The following is a 23,158-nucleotide window of genomic DNA, read 5'->3' on the forward strand; positions in this document are numbered from 1 at the left end:
CCGACACCCTCTGATCGTTTAGTACATAGGCAGAAGAGCAGTCTGCCTATGTAAACAGGCAGATTGCCGTTCTGTCAGTAGGGTAAGGCATGGATTCTGTGTTCCAACAAAGCAGGGACACGGATCCATGCATTCCCTTAGTAAAAGCACCTCCCCCACAGTAAGAAAACACCAGCTAGGCACAAAGTTAACCCTTTGATCGCCTTGGATGTTACTCCCCTTCCCAGCCAGTGTCATTAGTACAGTGACAGTGCATTTTTTTTTTAGCACTGATCACTGTATTGGTGTCACTGGTCCCCAATAATGTGTCAAAAAAGTGTCAGATTTTCCTGCCACAATATCGCTGTTCCCCTACAAGTCTCTGATCGCTGTCATTACTAGTAAAAAAAATAATTAAATACAAATATATCCTATAGTTTGTAGATGCTATAACTTTTGCGCAAACACATCAATATACGAGTATTGGGATTTTTTTTTTTTGTTTACCAAAAACTTAACAGAATAAATATTTGCCTAAATTTATGAAGAAATTTGAGGTTTTTACATTTTTTGATAGGATTTGTTTTATAGCAGAAAGTAAAATACAATATTTTTCTCAAAATTGTCGGTCCTATTTTGTTTATAGCACAAAAAAATAAGCACAGTGGTGATCAAATAACACCAAAAGAAATCTCTATTTGTGGGGAAAAAATAGACATCAATTGTATTTGGGTACAGAGTCGCACGACCGCACAATTGTCAGTTAAAGTAATGCAGAGCCATATCACAAAAAATGGCCTGGTCATGAAGGGGGGTAAACCTTCCGGGGCTGTAGTAGTTAAACAGTCATATAGAGGAAAATACCTATGCGCTGCTAATCGGGTATGAGACAAGAGGGGAAAAAGAAGGTGATGGATTCAAATGACGGGATGAAGAAGAAATGGAAGAAAATAAGCAGCCAATTCTGTATTTATCACAAAATACCAGTAAAATGAAAAAAGAAAGGCTGAATCGGCGCTAATCCCTTAGAATGATAAAATAAAACCAATAGAATAAATAAATATTCGATGAACAATAATCAGAATGGTGTGGGAAACTATAAAACATTTCCCGCACTTTAATAGTTTCCCACACCATTCTGATTGTTATTGTTCATCGAATATTTATTTATTCTATTGGTTTTATTTTATCATTCTAAGGGATTAGCGCCGATTCACCCCTTTTTTCATCACGCAACATTTCCCGCACTTAATAGTGTCCCACACCATTCTGATTGCTATTGTTCATTTAATATTTATTCTATTGGTTTTATTTTGTCATTCTAAGGGATTAGCGCCGATTCCCCGCTTCTTTTTACATTTTAGTTAAACAGTCCTGACATTTCTGGTGAATGTAAGCTGGGTGTTGGGAAGGATTAGCTGTGCACACGTCTAGAAACTGCAAACTCTTCAGAAACCGCAATGGGGGCCGATTTACTAAACCTGGAGAGTGCAAAATCTGGTGCAGCTTTGAATGTTAGCCAATCAGCTTCAATGATTTTTTTTTTTTTTGTCAAAGCTTAATGGAAGAAGCTGAAGCGGATTGGTTTCTATGCAGAGCTGCACCAGATTTTGCACTCTCCCAGTTTTAGTAAATCAACCCCAATGTGCTGTCAATCTAAAATGCGCTGGATGGATCCAGGTTGGCATCAATGACGGAGCTATTGCCAAGACCAATAACTAGAATAAGTGTTGTCAGCCTATCAAAGGGCGGGGCTGCCCAATCGCTCTACACTGGCGGGATCAACAAATAGTTACAAAAATGTTCATAGGGTACTATGAAAAACAGACTGGTCTTGCTGGGAATAGTGAAATAGATCACATATGTGATTTTATAGTTTGACCAGAGATCTACTTTAAAGCGGAGTTCCACCCATTTTTAATAACTTGGATTACATAGATGTATGTAATCCCCTTTAAAAGACTTTTACCAATGGAAACTTTTTTTTTTTTTGCTAGTAAATACCTTATTTTATTCTTTCTTCATCCTCTCCTCACTTACGGGTCCGGTCGGCGATTACGTCATTTGGTGATTCGCAGGGGGCGCTGGGATGTTTTTCCTGGCATGAAATCTCGCATTATTACACAGGAGCTGATCTGTACTGTTTGTATTGAGGCCGTGCTCTGCCCCGCCTCCTCTCAGTGAGCTGTACTGTATGTATTGTATTGAGACCGTGCTCTGCCCCGCCTCCTCTCAGTGAGCTGTACTGTATGTATTGTATTGAGGCCGTGCTCTGCCCCGCCTCCTCTCAGTGAGCTGTACTGTATGTATTGTATTGAGACCGTGCTCTGCCCCGCCTCCTCTCAGTGAGCTGTACTGTATGTATTGTATTGAGACCGTGCTCTGCCCCACCTCCTCAGTGAGCTGTACTGTATGTATTGTATTGAGACCGTGCTCTGCCCCGCCTCCTCTCAGTGAGCTGTACTGTATGTATTGTATTGAGACCGTGCTCTGCCCCGCCTCCTCTCAGTGAGCTGTACTGTATGTATTGTATTGAGACCGTGCTCTGCCCCGCCTCCTCTCAGTGAGCTGTACTGTATGTATTGTATTGAGACCGTGCTCTGCCCCACCTCCTCAGTGAGCTGTACTGTATGTATTGTATTGAGGCCGTGCTCTGCCCCGCCTCCTCTCAGTGAGCTGTACTGTATGTATTGTATTGAGACCGTGCTCTGCCCCGCCTCCTCTCAGTGAACTGTACTGTATGTATTGTATTGAGACCGTGCTCTGCCCCACCTCCTCAGTGAGCTGTACTGTATGTATTGTATTGAGACCGTGCTCTGCCCCACCTCCTCAGTGAGCTGTACTGTATGTATTGTATTGAGGCCGTGCTCTGCCCCGCCTCCTCTCAGTGAGCTGTACTGTATGTATTGTATTGAGACCGTGCTCTGCCCCGCCTCCTCTCAGTGAACTGTACTGTATGTATTGTATTGAGACCATGCTCTGCCCCGCCTCCTCTCAGTGAACTGTACTGTATGTATTGTATTGAGACCGTGCTCTGCCCCGCCTCCTCTCAGTGAACTGTACTGTATGTATTGTATTGAGACCGTGCTCTGCCCCGCCTCCTCTCAGTGAACTGTACTGTATGTATTGTATTGAGACCGTGCTCTGCCCCGCCTCCTCTCAGTGAGCTGTACTGTATGTATTGTATTGAGACCATGCTCTGCCCCGCCTCCTCTCAGTGAGGATATAATGCTTTCAGTCCTCGCTCACTGAGAGGAGGCGGGGCGGAGGCGGGGCAGAGCACGGCCTCAATACAAACAGTACAGATCAGCTCCTGTGTAATAATGCGAGATTTCATGCCAGGAAAAACATCCCAGCACCCCCTGCGAATCACCAAATGACGTAATCGCCGACCGGACCCGGAAGTGAGGAGAGGATGAATAAAGAATAAAATAAGGTATTTACTAGCAAAAAAAAAAAAAAAAGTTTCCATTGGTAAAAGTCTTTTAAAGGGGATTACATTCATCTAAAGTTACTAAAATGGGTGGAACTCCACTTTAAATATGGAAAACAAGAAGTGGAAAAGATGGGGGTAGAACATCCAAAATTTTGAGGTGGGTGAGAGCAGAGTAAGATACAAGAACCCAGCAGACTCTACAAATTCTATATTACTTTAGGGTGGACAAATGGTAACCTCTGATGTATCTAAATATATCCTGGTAACCCCAATTTTCCCACCATGGACTCACCAAGCAGCGGCTGCCTCTCGCCCACACGCAGCTGATGGTGGAACTGCTTGCTGATCATCCTCCGCCGTGCATCAAACTCATGGGCTGCCATGTAAGGGATCTCCAGCAGCATGGCGGACACCAGGTAGACGCACTCCAACAGCTCCAGGTTGATGTGCATGTGGAAGGGGATCTGCCTGCGTTTCTCTATCTTCTCCTGTTCCTGGTTCCTCTCCTGCATGGTCCTCATCAGCAGGCCCTGCCCCAGCAATTCCTTGGCCCTCCCACTAGACTGGATGTCCAGGAGAGCGTTGTGTGCATCACGGATCATGCCTTGCCTGAAGGCGCAAATACCCAACTGCACCATGGTCCGGTTGTAGAGGATCTAGAAGTGGCAAAGTAATCTGGTCACAACATGCAAACCATACAATTGTTTGAACACAGAGGACAATTATACAGGACACACTCTAGGTCAGCCTTTTTCAACCAGGATGCCTTGAGATTTCTTCAGGGGTGCCTTGGCAGAATGCCTAAAAATTGCCCCAAAATTATATACAAGCCGGTTGGTGGATAAAGCCTGCCTTTTAGTTACACAAAGCCACAACCTTCTAGCTGCCAACCTCCTAACGACCAATGACATCATCAGTTGATAAGGAGGATGTCCATTTCCTACATCCTCCTTGTTTGACCCACCCTTGCGTCTCTCCATCAGCTTTGGGGTATCATTAGCTGAGTGATGAAGAAAAACTGAGGGAGAAGAGAAACACTGGAATACTAGTCAGTACCAGTTTGCAAAAGTATATTTGCTTTGGAAGAATAAATCACCTTTAAAGTTGGGTGTCCTACATTTATTGATGTTTCCTGCATTATGTAAAACTATCAGAATAGTTGAATGGGGCGCCTTAAGACTATCCATAATTTTGGAGGGCGCCTCGAGATTGTCCATAATTTTAAAGGGTGCCTTGACTGAAAAAAGGTTGAGAAACACTGCTCTAGGTGATTAGGTCAAGGAAAAACCAGATGAACTTCTAAGACCCACACCAAGACCATCACGAAGAAAAAAGCTACACCAGGGTAAAATGGGGCCAGTTCCTCAGTAATAATCTTACCCATGCCTCCCAGAGCATGCAAGAAAGCCCTACTATTCAGAAAAGGGGTTATAAGAGGAAAGGGCATACGTGACCCCAGCCAAGCGCCCTCCTCCAGGGCCCCTTCAACCCAGGACCCACCAGCCTGCCTAAGCAGTCCTGGGCTGCTGGGGAATGCGGGGGGGGGGGGGGGGGGGATCTCTAATGCTTACAGTTGTCCCTTATTGTAAAAAAACAAGCCAGGAACTGGACTGGTGTGTGTGTGCAGGCAGACAGGAGACATAAGAGCGGAGGTTGTTGGCTCCCTAGTCTTGTGGGGACCGAGCCACCTTTCTAGTCAAACATCCTGGAGGATCTCTTTTTTTTAGAATGTGTTTCCAAAAGTGAGATGGAATTTGGCTTGTAATAGGTGTGGCTGCTATGCAAACTGATGGGGGGAGGCAATCGGGTTTACAGGAAGGAACGTTTCAGCTGGACGTGACCAGTGAAGGGACATTTACCTGTTAACATGAAGGGGAGGGTATTGGGACTTTACATGAGACACACAGAAGTGTCTCCATCCCTGGTTATATGGAACAAAGAAAGGGTTTTTATAACAGGCAATATGATACCATAGTAACATTGTACTACTCTGGGGAAGTGATCAGAATTTTGTTTGTCTTTTTTGTTTTGGTTTACACATCATGATTGCTTATAGCAGTGAATTTCATTGCTATAAGCAAGCAAGAATTTTACTGAAATCGATTCAGTGTTTGTTTTGTTGTGGTTCGCTTGATTGGCCACAGCTCATCGCATGGTGAAGATGAGTTGTGATTGGCCCTGTCTGTACCATACAAATACTGTGACCAATCACAGCTAGCAATACAATTGTACACAATGGACGGCATAAAAGAAAGCCATTCATTGTTTACAAGTGTCATGCGATCTGCTGTGATTATTCACAGCGATCACATGGTACCGGCAGTGAGCTGGTACACAGATTTGTCATCCATCAGACACAGCCAGTGACAGATTGCTTCATACGACGTCCGCTTGGATATACGAAAGACCCGCCCGGCCATCATTTTGCTGTAAGCTGGGAGGGAAATGGTTAGCATCTCCAAATGTTTCCACTACCTTAGCAGATCTTCACCTTTTGAGTAGAAGTCCACTTTAACCAAACCACTGAAAATTCCTACATGTGTATCTGTTTGGCTGGTGGACCACTTTATGTAAAACGGAGACCAAGTCAGTCCAACTACTTCCCGCCAGCGGTAGCTGCACGCCAAGCAATGCACCTGTAGGTCGCGGTCTTTCTTCCGGGTCTGACCCATGCTGTGACTGGACACAGCACAAATATGGTAGCTGATTTCAGCCAACGAGTTTGGCTGAAGTCAGCTGATCGGCTATGGCCAATCACACACACAAAAAAACATACAACTCTGTATACTGTGAACAGCCAGATATTTAAGTATCAAGCAATTACCAGCTAAAGTAGCACAGTGCTGAATAGCAAAGAATGCCCTGGCCATGAAGGGGGGTAAAACCTTCTGGAGGAGAAGTGGTTAATATACAGGAATGTGTGTTGTACAGTCTGATCTCCATAATGTTATGTATGTTGTGAGGGGCCAGTTTCTCCCTTACCTGCACTGGAGGGTCAGCATGCTGGATGTTGTCCTGCAGGTGGGACATGAGCATGAGGTCTCTGGCCTGGAACCAGCGGTTGTGCAGGGCGTGGTGGTAGATGTGGCACAGAATGGCACAGGTTCGAATTCTGTCCGTCCTGTCCTTGGCATAGATGTATTTGCAAAGTCTGTCCATGAGGATTGCGCTGTCCTCGGCTTCGTTCTCAGCCTGGTCCTGTTCTGACTGCAAGAGGAAGCAAAATCAATATTATTACCTCAGAATTAGAGATCCAGGCTACTTTTCACTCACAGAAATCAAATTATCCTCGCTGGCTACGGCAAATCAACCCTATCCTCGCTGGCTACGGCAAATCAACCCTATCTTCGCTGGATACGGCAAACCAGCCCTATCTTCGCTGGATACGGCAAACCAGCCCTATCTTCGCTGGATACGGCAAACCAGCCCTATGCTCGCTGGATACGGCAAACCAGCCCTATCCTCGCTGGATACGGAAAACCAGCCTATCCTCGCTGGATACGGAAAACCAGCCTATCCTCGCTGGATACGGAAAACCAGCCTATCCTCGCTGGATACGGAAAACCAGCCTATCCTCGCTGGATACGGCAAACTAGCATATCCTCGCTGGATACGGCAAACCAGCTTACCCTCACCTTGCTATGGGAAATCAACCTATTATCGCTGGCTACAGCAAATCAACCCATCCCCGTTGGATATGGCAAATCCACCCTATCCTCGCCTTGCTATGGGAAATCAACCTATCTTGCCGGCTACAGAAAATCAACCTAACTTGCCGGCTACAGAAAATCAACCTAACTTGCCGGCTACAGAAAATCAACCTAACTTGCCGGCTACAGAAAATCAACCCTATCCTCGCTGGCTACGGCAAATCAACCCTATCCTCGCTGGCTACGGCAAATCAACCCTATCCTCGCTTTGCTACGGCAAATCAACCCTATCCTTGCTGACTACAGCATATCAGCCCTATCCTTGCTGGATATGGCAAATCAAACCATACCCGCTGGATATGGCAAATCCACCCTATCCTCACTTTGCTATGGGAAATCATCCTATCTTGCCGGCTACGGAAAATCAACCTAGCCTCACTGGATACAGCAAATCCTCACACCCAGATTATTTTAAACTTTTAATGGCTGTCATCATTGAAAGTCATGATTATTTTAGTTTAGTGAACTAAACAAAAACACGTTAAATTTATTTAAATAGAGGAACAGATATTCAAACAGAAAATGGACAAAAATAGTTCGGTAGGAAATATACAAGTCACTGGTAAAGCTGAAGTTAAGGTATGAATGATTTTGCATAGTTTCATTGGTCCATCTTGGATCAAGGGTCATGCCTGGTGGATGCCCGTGCAAGCTGGAAATCACTGAAGAAGGCACCACTACTGCTACAGTGACTGCCGCTAGCTTCCAGGTCTGGTGCCAAACTGCTGCCCTGTTGCTTAGGGAACACCATGAAGTTCGCTCACCCAGAACAGGTGCCATTCAGAAAACACTTTGCATTCTCTCTCTCTCTATATATATATATATATATATATATATATACACACACATACATATATATATATATATATACACATATATATATATATATATATATATATATATACACATACATACATACATACATACATACATATATATATATATAAATAAAACTTTTTTTTTTTTTTTTTCTTTTTTTAAGGCTACAGAAATTTGAAGTCATGGGACCTCCTCTGGCCACTGTACTGTACAAACACGGGGCTGTAGGGGTGATACTGCCCTACATGTCACCACCAACATAAGCAATGGAACAATGCTGAAACTACATTTCCCAGCAGTCCTTGCTCTGTAGTACAGAATATCATAAAAGGAGATATCGCTGGTACTGCTGGGTAAGATGAAGGGAGTTATAGAGAAAAGGTCACCTTAGACTCCTGCCCGGTGCTCAGCAATCTCTGATGAGCCTTGTAGTCGAATTTGTAGTAAGTGTGCATGATCCTCCGGAGATAGACCCGGCAGATCTCATCCGTGCTGCCCTTCTCCTGCAGATATTTCTGTACGCGCTCGATCACCTCGCACACACGCGCTTCGTCTTTCAGATTATCCACGTACTCTGTAGAGAAATAAACCATGAGATGAGCCCAAATATTCCCAACAAGGCAGAACCACAGGGCAGGCTGGCCTCTTGCCAAAATGAACAACCAGGCTTTATTCAGGGTGACCTCTATCACCTCAGGGGGGATTGGAATTTTATGTCTGAATAATCAAGCTACAATAATACTCAAGGAATGCCAAAGGGTCCCCTCACATTGAATAATACTGCCTGAGAAGATTTAGGTTTCTGTCTATCCAGATTTACACAGCTCTGTAACAGTGCAACCCTATCTGGCAGAGCAAAAGAGGTTTCTCTTTTGTGTTCCCCAGCCTGTGATTAGATAGATATAGGAGAAGCAGAAGACTGACAAGCTCATCTCTCTCTTCTTGCCCAACAGTATTTATTTATTTCAGGTACTTATATAGCGCTGTCAATTTACACAGCGCTTTACAGATACATTGTACATTCACATCAGTCCCTGCCCTCAAGGAGCTTACAATCTAAGGCAGGGGTGTCCAAACTACGGCCCTCCAGCTGTTGTGGAACTACACGTCCCATAAGGCATTGTCAATCTCTGACATTCACAGACATAACTAGACATGACGGGAATTGTAGTTCCTGAACAGCTGGAGGGCCATAGTTTGGACACCCCTGATCTAAGGTATGTCTCTTGTCAGCATATGAGAGCAGCAGCAAACCTTAGCTCCTTGTTCTGCTTTTCCCTCTCCCAGTCCGAGTTTTGCTCTACAGTTGACTGCGAAGAGGCTGGCTGATCGTAAGCCAAATAACATTTACCCACTTAAAGACCACCCCAAAGCAGTTTTACTGCTAAAAGTGTGGCACATGTAACATGTTCGGAATCTATTTACTCGACATGACATCTTTCACAATATACAAAAAAAAGTTGGGCTAACTTAACGGTTTCGTTTTTTTAAAATGCAGTGAAATTTATTTTTTCCCAAAAAAATTGCGTTTCAAAGACGGTGTGACATAAAACATTGCACCAACCGCCATTATATTCTCCAGTCTTTGCTTAAAAAAAAAAAAATATGTATAATGTTTGGGGGTTCCAAGTAATTTTCTAGAATAAAAATGCTGATTTTAACTATAACCAGGGCATTTTTTCAGCGGGAACGCGGGGGAAACGCAGTTCCAGCACCTCCAGCGCTGAATGTAATGGAAAGGGGTGCTGGGGTATGCTGGAGTGAACCTATTTTTGCATGGTAGAGGGCTTTTATTGTTGCTGAGGGGGCCAGTTGTTGCTGAAAGCGATCTACTGTTGAGGGAGGGTCTATAGTTGCTGGCAGCTGGGGGGGATCTATTGTTGCTGGAGGGCATCTATTTTTCTGTGGCGGTCTATCGTTGCTGGGGAGGCCTATCGTTGCTGGGGAGGCCTATCGTTGCTGGGGAGGCCTATCGTTGCTGGGGAGGCCTATCGTTGCTGGGGAGGCCTATCGTTGCTGGGGAGGCCTATCGTTGCTGGGGAGGCCTATCGTTGCTGGGGAGGCCTATCGTTGCTGGGGAGGCCTATCGTTGCTGGGGAGGCCTATCGTTGCTGGGGAGGCCTATCGTTGCTGGGGAGGCCTATCGTTGCTGGGGAGGCCTATCGTTGCTGGGGAGGCCTATCGTTGCTGGGGAGGCCTATCGTTGCTGGGGAGGCCTATCGTTGCTGGGGAGGCCTATCGTTGCTGGGGAGGCCTATCGTTGCTGGGGAGGCCTATCGTTGCTGGGGAGGCCTATCGTTGCTGGGGAGGCCTATCGTTGCTGGGGAGGCCTATCGTTGCTGGGGAGGCGGGGGGGACTATTGTTGTTGGTTGGGCTTATGTTGCTAGGGGAGGTCAATTGTAGCTGGAAGGGATCTACTGTTCAGGGAGTGCTCTATTGTTGCTGGGAAATCTGTTGTTGCTACTGGGGTCTATTGTTATTGGGGTTCATTGTTGCTGGGATGGGTCTATTGCTGCTGGGGATATACTATACTGCTTTTCTTGTGATTAGCAAATTCCATACAAATTACTTCTCCCCACAAAAGTATACTTGGCTCTGTATTCTCTATAAGGGTCGGTACTGATGAGAAGTAGGTAGTGGGTGGAACCAAGGGATGTTGCTCAGAGGTGGGGGGGGGGGGGGGGGGGAGAGACAAGAAGTTACTCAGAAGGGGGAGTTCCTGCACCTATTTTCTGAGAAAAAAAGCCCTGACTATAACTATTTTAAACGTGTCAGAAATAGTCCTGGTCCTTAAGTGGTTAATTAGCTTTGTTGCCCTTCTCTGGACTCTCTCCAGTCCCAGCGCATCCTTCCTGAGGACCGGTGCCCAGAACTGGACAGCGTACTCCAGATGTGGCCGGACCAGAGTCTTGTAGAGTGGGAGAATTATTCTTTCATCTCTGGAGTGAATCCCCTTTTTAACCACTTGCCGACCGGTCACGTTGACCGTACTGCGGCAAAGTGGCACGATTCCGTCCAGCGACGTAGACCTACGTCGCTGGACTCCTCCCCCTGTAGGCGGCGATCGCGTGCTGCCAGAGGCGCGCTCCCGGTGTTTTCAGTCACAGCGGGAGTCGGGCCAGGGGAGGAGTGGCGGCGATTGCCGCTGCTCTGCCCCGATCGTCGGGGAATAGAGTTTGGAGATCCGCCCGCTTGTGTAAACAGAGCGGGCGGATCTCCTCAGTGACAGGGAGTGACAGATTGCAGGATTCAGCATAGCTGAACATGCGATCTGTCCTTGTGTCACACAGTCACCTCCCCCCACACGTCAGTAAGCACCAGGCATACATTAACCCCTCCCTCTCCAATAAAATTAACCCCTTCACTGCCAGTGTCATTTTTACAGTAACCGTGCATATATATAGCAATGATTACTGCAGTAATGTCACTGGTACCCCCAAAAGTGTCAAAAATGTCAGTCAAGGGTCCGATCTGTCCGCCACAATGTCGCAGTCCCGCAAAAAAAACAAAAAAAAAAACACCAAAAATGACAGAAATCTTTCCCTTAGTTAATAAACGCAATAACTTTTGCGCAAACCAATCAAAATACGCTTATTGTGATTTTTTTTTTACCAAACATAGGTAGCAGAAAACAAATTGGCCAAAAATTTAAGAAAAATTTAGATTTTTACATTTTTTTTGGGGGGGGGAATTTCATATAAAAAATGTGAAAAATGTTATTTTTTCAAAATTGCCGCTCTTTTTTTGTTTATAGCGCAAAAATTAAAAATCGCACAGGTGATCAAATACCACCAAAAGAAAGCTCTGTTTGTGGGAAAAAAAGGACGTAAATTTTGTTTGGGTACGGCGTCGCACGACCGCGCAATTGTCAGTTAAATTCGCACAGCGCCGAATCGCAAAAAGTGGCCTGGACGTAAGACAGCAAAATCCTCCGGTGGTAAAGTGGTTAAACAACATGTGTCAGAAATAGGCCTGGTCCTTAAGTGGTTAATTAGCTTTGTTGCCGTTCTCTGGTCTCTCTCCAGTTACAGCACATCCTTCCTGAGGACCGGTGCCCAGAACTGGACAGCGTACTCCAGATGTGGCCGGACCAGAGTCTTGTAGAGTGGGAAAATTATTGTTTCATCTCTGGAGTGAATCCCCTTTTTAATGGATGCCAATATTCTGAAGGGGAGAAAAAAATCTTCCAGAGGTGAAGTGGTTAATGATGTAGTAAATGATTACAGACCGGTATTCATTTGTGTCTTTTTAGTTCTGATCTGATGAATGAGACCCATTGTAACCTTACAAAGGAAAGCAATTCAAACACCCTGCAAAGCATCATTACATGTTTTATGTGTCACATGACAAGGCCTGCCGTGTGTTCTACATACCTTGTGAATGGGGATCTGTATTTTGCATAATTTTGGTGAATTCTTCATCCATTCTCTCAACCAGAGTAAGAATACATCCCCGTACACGCAGAGGCTGGAGGGATGACAGAGAAATGCACATCAAACCCAATTTGATACAGCGGTAACAGCAGAACTGTAAACTGTAGTAGCAATCAGTACGGCTAATCAGCCCCCCCCCCCCCCCCCAGTTGCTTGGGCTCTGTCCCACTGGGAGACCCGAGCTACCAGCAGACGCATCCACCAAACGACCTGACAGCCAAAGCAAGGATCAGCTTTTATCCTCTGTCTGGTATAGTAACCCGGAAGCAGTGACACCACTTACGGTTTACCCCAGGGATTCCCAAACTACGGCCCTCCAGTTGCTCAGGAACTACAATTCCCATCATGCCTAGTCATGTATGTGAATGTCAGAGTTTTACAATGCCTCATGGTATGTGTAGTTCTGCAACAGTTGCAGGGCCGTAGTTTGGGAATCCCTGGTTTACCCAGTGCCAGTTTCAAAAAATATTAAGTATTCAAAACACAACGATCTTGGTGTTTTGAATACTTTTAAGTGCAGAGAAGGGATTTGGGGTCTCTCCATAGAGAGTACCTGTCACATGCCTGTTGCTGTCACAAGGATGTTTACATTCCTCGTAACAGCAAGAAAAAAAAAAAAGTGATAGAAAAAAAAAAAAAAAAAAATTATATAGCGCAACGGTGTAAAATGTTATAAAAAAAAAAAAAAAAAAAAATTCTAAGTGCCACGCCCACCCGTGCTTGTACACAAAGATCATCCCACATGCAAGGTATTACTGCGAACCTCAGATCATAGGCAGTAATTCTAGCACCAGACCTCCTCTGTAAATCTAATGTGTTAACCTGTAAAGGCTTTTAAATCGCCACCTATGGATAGTAAAATTTACGTAGTTTGCCGCTGATGCGCGAGCAGTTTGAAAGCGTGACATGTTTGGCATCTATTTACTCGGCGTAACAAACTTTTATACTATTCAAAAAAAAAAATGGGTTACATATCGTGTTTTTATGCATTAAAATGAAAATAAAAAAAAAAAAAAAATGGATTTTGTCTTAACCTAAAATCCTTTTCTCTGAGGTTCACGGACAGGCACAGCTTCAATTCTTCAGACCATTGGGTATTATGGGGTCTCTCTTCAGGAGTAAACGAAAGAAAATGTATTTTTTTCCCCCCAAAAAGTTGAGTTTGAAAAACCACTGCGCAAATACGGTGTGACATAAAAAAATTGCAAAAACCGCAAATTGCGTGACATGTTTGGTATCCATTTACTCAAAGTGACATCTTTTATATTTTACAAAAACACAGGGTTGTGTGTTGTGTTATTTTGCATTAAAATTTTTAAAAAAGTGTATTTTTTTACATTGTGTTCTCAAAAACTGCTGTGCAAATACAATGCGACATAATAAAAGCCACCAATTTATTCTCTAGTGCCTCTGCTTAAAAAATAAAAAAGATATTATATATATATATATATATATATATATATATATATATATATATATATATATATATATATATACATATACATATACATATACATACACACACACACACATTATTTATATATATATATATATATATATATATATATATATATATACACACACACACACACACACACACACATTATATATATATATATATATATATATATATATACACACACACACACACACACACATTATATATATATACACACACACACACACACACACACACACACACACACACACATACATTATATATATACACACATACATAATGTTTGGGGGTATCCTGCGATGTCGGCACCCCAAGCCGTTTCTCATCTATCATCTTAGGGTGCCGGGGCCGGCATTCCAAGGGAAAAGGGAGTGAAGCTTTCAGGCTTCACAGCCGGTTTCCTACTACGCATGCAAGAATCACGATGCACTTCAAAACCAGGTACCCCCTCCCCCCTCTCCCCGCAAAATGTGGTAGTGGAGGAGAAGAGGGTGCAAACAAGCGGAGCTTTTGCTTTTTCCTGGCACTCCGCTTTAAGTAGGATGGAAGCAGCAGAGCCATTACCTGGTCAGAAACAATGAGGTTCTCGGAGTCTTCAGCAATGTTCTCCCCGATGAACATGTTGGTATTAGCAAAGAGGATATCTAGGAGTTCGTGAATACAATCAAGACATTTCTTCCACATATCCGCCTGAGGAGGAAAAGAGGGGACATGTGAGACACACAAATAGACCTTTAAAGTGCCTGAAGAACCCCCAACAACCATCCCCCATATACTGCACTATGCTGTCCGGCTCTTTATAGCGCCGGGGGGATTTCTGTACCTTCATGTAAGCGGCCAGGTTTGGGTTGTAATCGTACAAAGAGGCCACAATGTTGAACTTTATCTTGACGGCGATCCCTTGCCCAAGGTTGTGTTCAACTCCAATAGCCGCCAGCATGTGCAGGAGTTCAATCTGAGCCGCCCTGGAGGAAGAGAAGGAAGGATGTGAGAGAATACACGGGCCTCCAATACACAAGCTGAGCAACAAGTAAAACGTATTCATCAACAGATGACAGTGCTTCTAATCCGGAGCCTAAAGTTATCGGAAATCTGACCTCCAGCCTTCCCTTCAAGGAAAAGTCCAGTCAAAAACTTAGGGCTAAATCTGCTCTTTGCCACATTCAAAGACTATTCTACGTCGGTCGCATGCCTGCAACTAGGGGGCGAGAGCGTTCGCTGCCACGCTCCCGCCCCCACTCTGTAGCGGGAACTCCGTTGCACGGGGCAGGCGGCTCCAACTGCTGTCTGACACCCGCGATCGCTCCCCACTGAGAGAGAAGAACGGTCAGCTATTGTAAACACAGCTGACCGTTCTTCTCCCTGAAATCATCACAGAGCGCCTGTGATCCTTCTATATAGGATGACATGTCTCTATGATCATTTCACAAGCCACACCCTCCATACAGTTAGAATCACTCCTCTAGGCTTACATTTAACCCCTTTGATCACCCACAGTGTTAACCCCTTCCCTGCCAGTGTCATTATTACAGTAACAGTTCATATTTTTAGCACTGATTACTGTAGTAATGTCACTGGTCCCCCCAAAAGTGTCACAAATGTCGGTTAGGGGTCCAATCTGTCCACCGCAATGTTGCAGTCCCACTAAAAATCGCAGATCGCCGCCATTACTAGTAAAAAAAACAAATGACAAATCTTTCCTGTAGTTAGTAGACGCGATAACTTTGCGCAAACCAATCAAAATACGTTTATTGCGATTTTTTTTTTAACCAAAAATATGTCCGTTAAAGTAACGCAGTGCCGAATCGCAAAATAGGGCCTGGTGATTAAGGGGGCACATCTTCTGTTGGAAGAATGGGCTGAGTCAGGAATCTTTCACTAAATGTAGACGTAGAGATTATATATATATATATATATATATATATATATATATATATATATATATATATATATATATATATATATATATATATATATAATGTGTGAACCTAGAAATGTAGGTAGAGGTAGACTTTATATAAAACACAGTAGTTAGAGTGATGCTTTAGGATAACCTAATTCTATGTGTACTATGTTGAAGGTTTCCATCCTCCCTTCCCCTTCTCCTGTAATAAAAGGGGAGTCTGTATGTCTCTTGCTCCTACAGAGAGAACTTTGAGAGATAAGGAAGCATCGGAAGCAAGATGCTACATTTCCAAGACCAACTTCCAGAACCAACTCTGACCGGAGAGATAACAGCTAAAGGATGGGACAGTTGAAGTAACCGTTACTTTGCCGGATGAAAGAGAGGACATTGATTGGATGGAAATGTACTGTTACACCTTGGACCAGCCCAGAACACACCTATACCTCATAAATATTCATCACTATAAAAAGTGCAAACCCTATTGTCTGGGTAGATTTTTATGCATGAGACAGGCTGTGACTGAACTCTGTATATATCTCCATGCACATGTAAATAAACTAATTCCTCTTGTTTTCCAAAATCATCAGATCTGAGTTGTTCCTACATCTTCCAGTCCAGAAGTGGTTAAAGCAAAAATCACTGTACTTACCTTTTCTACACCAGGTCGGGTCTCCAGCGATGGAAGCTGTGTGCAGGACAACGGCTGTGAAATGAATAGGAAGTGACATCACCCATAGGAAGTGACACCACCCATAGAGTTACTATGGGGCACCCGTCTCCACACTGAAGAAGCCGCCGCTGACAGATCAGCATGGGACCGGACCGGATCGGGTGCAGAAAAGGTAAGTACAGAATTTTCTGCTTTACAGGGTTAGATAGAGAAGTCTTAGAATGTGGCACAGAGCAGGTTTAGCGTTAGGTTTTGACTGGATGTATCCTTTCAGTCTTGCAGTTGTAGCGGCTCCTTTCCTGGACTGAAATGGCTTATTCTGATTTCATTGCACACTGTGAGCTTCTCACCATGTGCATTAGAGGATGGAGAAATGAATGGGTATCAGCGCTGCTACATAACATATAATAAAAGTGCTATACACACATACATACATCAATAAATAAACCATAAAGTGCTGAGCGAAAAAAGTCTTTATATCTCAAAATCGATGAATGTGAAAATATGTGAAGTCCTTGTGTGCATCAAAGTGCCAGTGCTTGAAATCCAAATATCAGTGAATGACTCAGTGCTGCCCTCTTGTGTCCCCACTCACCGAAGCAAAGAGAGAAAGCGGCATCTGGTGCTATGTAAGCACTAAGGAGATAATATGAGCTTTTAGTCTTCTTCCTGGTTGGACTGGATATATATCTTGGCCGCTAGATTCTATGTTTAATGCAATAAATCCTTATCCATACGACTCCCAGTAAAAGGTTTCATGGAATAGAGAGATCTCCATAGTGTAAAATTTAGGATGAAGCCCGCCTCATTTCCGGGGTGAAGGACGTCCAACATGCTCTAAAAAGCCTTGAGTGCTCAACCTGTGGTGCACCATCTGTTGTGGCACTACAAGTCCCATGAAGCAATGCAAGCTGCTGACAGTTACACAAGCATGACTCCCAAAGGCAGAGGCATGATGGGATTTGTATTTCCACAACAGCTGGAGAGCCACGGGTTGAGCACCCCATGCTAAGCTCTTTCCTCCCCAGTCTGACTTTCCCTGGCCCGCCCCTTTCATTCATTGGATTTTACTTCTTTCAATCATGGAGGCGTTACCCCAGGGTAGTCTGCATACAAATTGCGGGTCACGGGGGAGGAATAGAGCCCCCCGTCGTCCGGGTCACGGGGGGAGGAATAGAGCCCCCCGTCGTCCGGGTCACGGGGGGAGGAATAGAGCCCCCCGTCGTCCGGGTCACGGGGGGAGGAATAGAGCCCCGTCGTTGGGGGTCATAGGGGAGGAATTGAGCCCAGTCGTTGGGGGCCATAGAGTAGGAATTGAGCCCCATCGTTGGGGGCCATAGAGTAGGAATTGAGCCCCATCGTTGGGGTCATAGGGGAGGAATTGAGCCCCGTCTTTGGGGGTCATAGGGGAGGAATTGAGCCCAGTCATTGGGGGCCATAGGGTAGGAATTGAGCCCCATCGTTGGGGTCATAGGGTAGGAATTGAGCCCAGTCGTTGGGGTCATAGGGGAGGAATTGAGCCCCATCGTTGGGGTCATAGGGGAGGAATTGAGCCCCATCTTTGGGGGTCATAGGGGAGGAATTGAGCCCAGTCATTGGGGGCCATAGGGTAGGAATTGAGCCCCATCGTTGGGGTCATAGGGGAGGAATTGAGCCCAGTCGTTGGGGTCATAGGGGAGGAATTGAGCCCAGTCGTTGGGGTCATAGGGGAGGAATTGAGCCCAGTCGTTGGGGTCATAGGGGAGGAATTGAGCCCCGTCACTGTTCTCAGTGGAGGGGGGGATTTTCACCTATTGTTATCAGTGGATGAAACAGTGCCCCAACGGCCATAAAAAAGCCAGCAAAGGGCCGCAGTTTGGAGACTACTGATCTAGAGGTTACAATCCTACTATTAGGAGTGAATGTCCCCCCATTGTGCTGGAAACACACAAAGTCATCACATAGTTACACTGAGCACTGTGGATGCTGTAACTCACCTGTCTGTGCCTTTCTTTCCTCTGGCCTGGAGGATCTCGTTCAGCTTCTTGACCACAATAGGGGGAGTGATCTCTGTGCCTTTGGCAAACATCTTCGGTTTCTCCTAAAGATAAAAGGACAAAGTTACAGAAATGGCCGGAAGAGAGGGCGTACATACATATTCCCACCATGCCCTCAGATGACTCTTACCTTAACCATTGGGGCTCCTCCTTTGACCTTCTCCCACTCTCCTCCACCTCCTTCCTCATCCTCCTCACCCTCTTCCTCTCCCTGCTTCTTCAATTTACGATGCTGCTTCTTCTTTTCTTTCTTTTTCTCTTTCTCTATCGTTTGGCGATCCCCCCCATCAGGAGCGGTCCTTAAATATAGAAAAACAAAAAAAGGTGAAAATAATGTATTCCAGAATTGAAGCGGAGATCCAGTCAAACTGTTAAATACATCTAAGGAAGCTGTTGCAGTTGCCAAAGAGTCTATTTCTGCCGATCCTGCCCCAGGAGAGCTTCCGCCAACCAGTAAAACGGCAATATCAGAACCAAATCAATCATACAGTTTGTAGTGTACATAGATTAGCAAAACAATGGGATAAAGGAATATTCCTGAACTTTGTTTTATCTCATGGTTACTGTGAAATTGTGTGAATGCATCAATGCAGTGCATGGTATCTCAGCTGGCAAAGCTTGGATTCATTGAATGAGTTTAGCAAAAATGTAAATAGTGCAGAATATACAGCCTCATGCATCTTAAATAGAAATTATTATTTAAGATTATTTAAATCTTTAGATAGATTTTTTCCCCCATAAGCATTTTATTAAAATAAATTTGATAAAGATGAAAAAAAAAAAAAAAAAAAAATCTGATTTGGATTTTTTTAGCCACTTGATATACTGCGGCAGGCTGGCTCTGCTACGCGAACTGCTGTACCTGTACGGAGGTTCCTGGGAGCGCCCCCATTAGGCAACGGGGATGCCAACCCACGGGGCCAGCGGCTCCCTGGGAAGAGAGAACGACATTTTTCTCTCTGAAATGATCACAGACCGCCTGTAATCCTTCTATTTAGGATCACAGGTCTCTGTGTCCATTTCACAAGTCCCTCCCACATACAGGTAGAAAACACCCCCTAGGCTCACACTTAACCCTTTGATCCCCCCTAGGTTAACCCCTATACTGCCAGTGTCATTATTACAGTAACAGTGCATATTTGTGCACTGATTACTGTAGTAATGTCGCTGGTCCCCCCCAAAAATGTCAGTTAGGGGTCCGATCTGTCTGCCGCAATGTCGCTGTCCCGCAAAAAAAAAAAAAAAAAAAAAAAAAAATCGCAGATTGCCACCATTACTAGTAGAAAAAAAATGACAAATCTTTCCCCTAGTTTGTAGACGCGATAAACTTTTGCGCAATCCTATCAAAATACACTTATTGGGATTTTTTTTTTACCAAAAATATGTAGCAGAAAACAAATTGACCTAAAAGGATGAAAAAAATAGATTTGTACATTTTGGGGGGGAATGTTATATAGCATTTTTTTTTTTTGTTTAAAGCGCAATAAATGGAAAAAAAAAATCGTAGAAGTGATCAAATACCACCAAAAGAAAGCTATTTGTGGGGGGGGGGGCATCTATTGTATTTTGATACAGCGTCGCAGTTAAAATAACGCAGTGCCGAATTGCAAAAAATGGCCTGGTCATTAACCACTTACCGCATATCGACGTATATATACGTCGGCAGACTTTGCGGGGGTATACCGGGGTGATGCCTCTAGCTAGAGGCATCACCCCGGTACCGTGGTTAACAGCCAATGGTCGGCTTTCCGTCGGTAATGACCGATGCGGCTCGGGAGCCGCTCGATCGTTACCCGGGTGAGCGGGAGGGGACATCTCCCCCCTCCCGCCGCCTTCGGTGACTTTGCTCGGGGCTCCCGTCCCACCGGGAACCCCGAGCACCCAGCCGGCACGTCCGCCGGCTGGATGGAGTCCCAATCAATGCCGGAAACGGCTTTGATCGGGTCTCCGATGACGTAACCTGGAGGCGGCATCCATGACGTCACTTTCCGGGTTACTGTGCTGCAAAAAGCGGCAAATTTAAAAAACGGCTGTATGCGTATTCGGCGTTTTGCATACATGGAAGTGTAGTGGAGGGGTTTGGGGTCTTTTAGACCCTCGATCCCTCCATAAAGTGTACCTGTCACTACATATTGGTGTCACAAGGGATGTTGACATTGCTTGTGACAGCAATAAAAGTGATCAGATTTTTTTTTTTTTTTTTTTTTAAAAAAACCTGTAATAAAGTTTAAAAAAAAAAAAAATAAATAGTAAAAAAAAAATTTTAGCAGCCCCCGTCACCTCGCGCACAAAAAAACGTAGATGGAAGTCGAGCCGCGAATGAAATCGCTGTTCAAACCACACATGTGAGGTATCGCCGCGATCGCCATAGCGTGAGCAATAATTAAAAAAAAAGAGCTACACTCTAACTTTAAACTGGTAACCGTTAAATAAATTAAAAACTTTTCCTAATGAGATCTCTATTGACCGTAGTTTGTCGCCATCCCACGGGGGGGGGGGGGGGGGGGCGCAATTTTAAACCGTAACATATTGGGTATCTATTTACTCGGCGTGACATCATCTTTCACAATATAAAAAAAAATGGGCTAACTTTACTGTTTAGTATTTTTTAAATGCAGTGAAATGTGATTTTTCTAAATTTTTCCAAAAAAAAATGGCGTTTTAAAGACCGCTGCGCAAATACCGCGTGACAAAAAATATTGCAATGACCGACATTTTATTCTACAGAGTCTTTGCTAAAAAAATATATATATAATGTTTGGGGGTTCTAGGTTGTTTTCTAGGAAAAAATACTGATTTTAACTTGTAAACAAAAAGTGTCCAAAATAGGTCTGGGGCTTAAGTGGTTAAGGGGGCAAATCCTTCCGGTCCAGAAGTGGTTAAAAAAATAGATTTTTTTATCCACCCTACCCTACATTTCCTTACTGATGAAAAAAAAAAAAAACGTGTTATTTGTACAATGAGAGCAGTCCTGGGCCGGTCACAGCATCTGTAGGGTACCAAATCCAGAGCTGGATGTGGAGATAATGTAAACAGCGCACACATGCAGGAGATACATCAGCAGCTGTCCAATCAGTGAAGCAGGAAGATGCTGGACACCCCCAACTCACTTCTTCAAAAATTTGGAAGCCAGCGAAGTATATTTGCCCTCATCATCCTCAGATTCGGAGTCGGAGTCCTCGGAGTCAGAGCCCCAGTCTTCATCATCAGAGGATTCCTCTTCATCTTCAGCCTCCTGTAGAGAAGTTACATTTAGGCCACTAAACATTTTACTTCTTCCGCTCCATTCTGATATACAGCGCATCCGGAAAGTATTCACAGCTTTTTACACATTTTATGTTACAGCCTTATTCCAAAATGGATTAAATTCATTAATTTTCCTCAGAAAAATTCTAACACAGCCAAGATAACAAAGAAGTGGCTACAGGACAACTCTGAATGTCCTTGAGTGGCCCATCCAGAGCAGAGGATTGAACCCAATTGGACATCTCAGGAGAGATCTGAAAATGGCTGTGCACCGACGCCTCCCATCCAACCTGATGGAGCTTGAGAGGTCCTGCAAAGAAGAATGGGAGAAACTGCCCGAAAATAAGTGTGCCAAGCTTGTAGCATCATACCCAAAATACTTGAGGCTGTAATTGGTGCCAAAGGTGCTTCAACAAAAGTATTGAAAAAAGGGTGTGAATACTTATGTACATGGGATTGTTTTCGTTTTTTATTTTTAATAAATTTGCCAAACAAACTTCTTTGATGTCATTATGGGGGTTTGTTTGTAGAACTTTGAGGAAAATAATGAATTTAATCAATTTTGGATTAAGGCTGTTAACATAAAATGTGGAAAAAGTGAAGCGCTGGGAATACTTTCGGGATGCGCTGTATTCTACAAATTCTACAGGGCTACAGGAATGCAAAAAATGACAAATATCTCATTGGGACTTCACCTCCGATTTCTTCAACAACTTGCTTCGGGCGTCTTGTGGTGCAGATTCAATCTTTTTCAGGAACTTGCTGGCGCTCATACCTTCATCCTTCTCGTCCTCACTAGAAGACGAAGCTGGAAAGCAGAAGAAGAAATGAAGATCGCATTTATTGTCCCCCCCCCCCCCCCCCGTGTGTATATAAACCAGCCAAAAATGTAATATTGTAGATCTGTCCACTAACACTTACCGACCGCCCCATAGCAGATTTACTGTTACAGGGCGGCCGCGCTATGCAGAATCACTTATATTATACATGATCCTGCATTTCCAGGTATCAGGCGCACATGCGGGCCTTTGGAGGCTCACTGTTGATGTGTTTGCGCACAGCGGGAGCCGATCTATGCGCCCGGCGGTCCTGATGTCTGCCGGCACCCTGCGAATGTTCGTTACACAGGCAGAACGGCAGTCTGCCCAGATTGCCGCTGTCAGTATGGAAGGCATGGATCCTGTGTTCCTGCAAAAGCAGGGACATGGATCAATGCCTTCCAATAGTACAAGCACCTCCCACACAGTAGTAAAAAACACTGGCCAGGCACACAGTTAATCCTTTGATCGCCCCTGATGTTAACTCCTTCCCAGCCAGTGTCATTATTACAGTGACCGTGCATATTTTTAGCACTGATTACTGTATTCGTGTCACTGGTCCCCAAAAAATCGTCAGGGACCTTTCACACAGCTGACTCGGTTTTGCTCAGCGAGGATCGATCCGCCGATCCCCGCTGAGCAGGA

At 44.5% G+C, this 23,158-nt stretch overlaps 1 protein-coding gene across 6 annotated transcripts in view; it reads right to left on the reverse strand.

Annotated features, from left to right (window-relative positions):
• LOC309557564 (eukaryotic translation initiation factor 3 subunit C) overlaps positions 1-23,158 on the reverse strand; it is a 49,183-nt gene that overhangs the window by 13,835 nt on the left and 12,190 nt on the right. For all 6 annotated transcript variants that reach the window (XM_082260351.1, XM_082260349.1, XM_082260350.1 and 3 more), the window contains exons 7-16: positions 22,391-22,503; positions 21,560-21,684; positions 18,580-18,748; positions 18,390-18,493; positions 14,661-14,802; positions 14,402-14,527; positions 12,319-12,412; positions 8,331-8,518; positions 6,398-6,622; positions 3,708-4,071 (exon numbers count right to left, since the gene is read on the reverse strand). In XM_082260351.1, the coding sequence (XP_082116477.1) occupies positions 3,708-4,071; positions 6,398-6,622; positions 8,331-8,518; positions 12,319-12,412; positions 14,402-14,527; positions 14,661-14,802; positions 18,390-18,493; positions 18,580-18,748; positions 21,560-21,684; positions 22,391-22,503 (1,650 nt within the window). The remainder of the gene's footprint in view (positions 1-3,707; positions 4,072-6,397; positions 6,623-8,330; positions 8,519-12,318; positions 12,413-14,401; positions 14,528-14,660; positions 14,803-18,389; positions 18,494-18,579; positions 18,749-21,559; positions 21,685-22,390; positions 22,504-23,158) is intronic.

The sequence above is a fragment of the Pelophylax lessonae genome, assembly GCF_965119305.1.
Source record: "Pelophylax lessonae genome assembly, chromosome: 6".
NCBI classification, from domain to species: domain Eukaryota; kingdom Metazoa; phylum Chordata; class Amphibia; order Anura; family Ranidae; genus Pelophylax; species Pelophylax lessonae.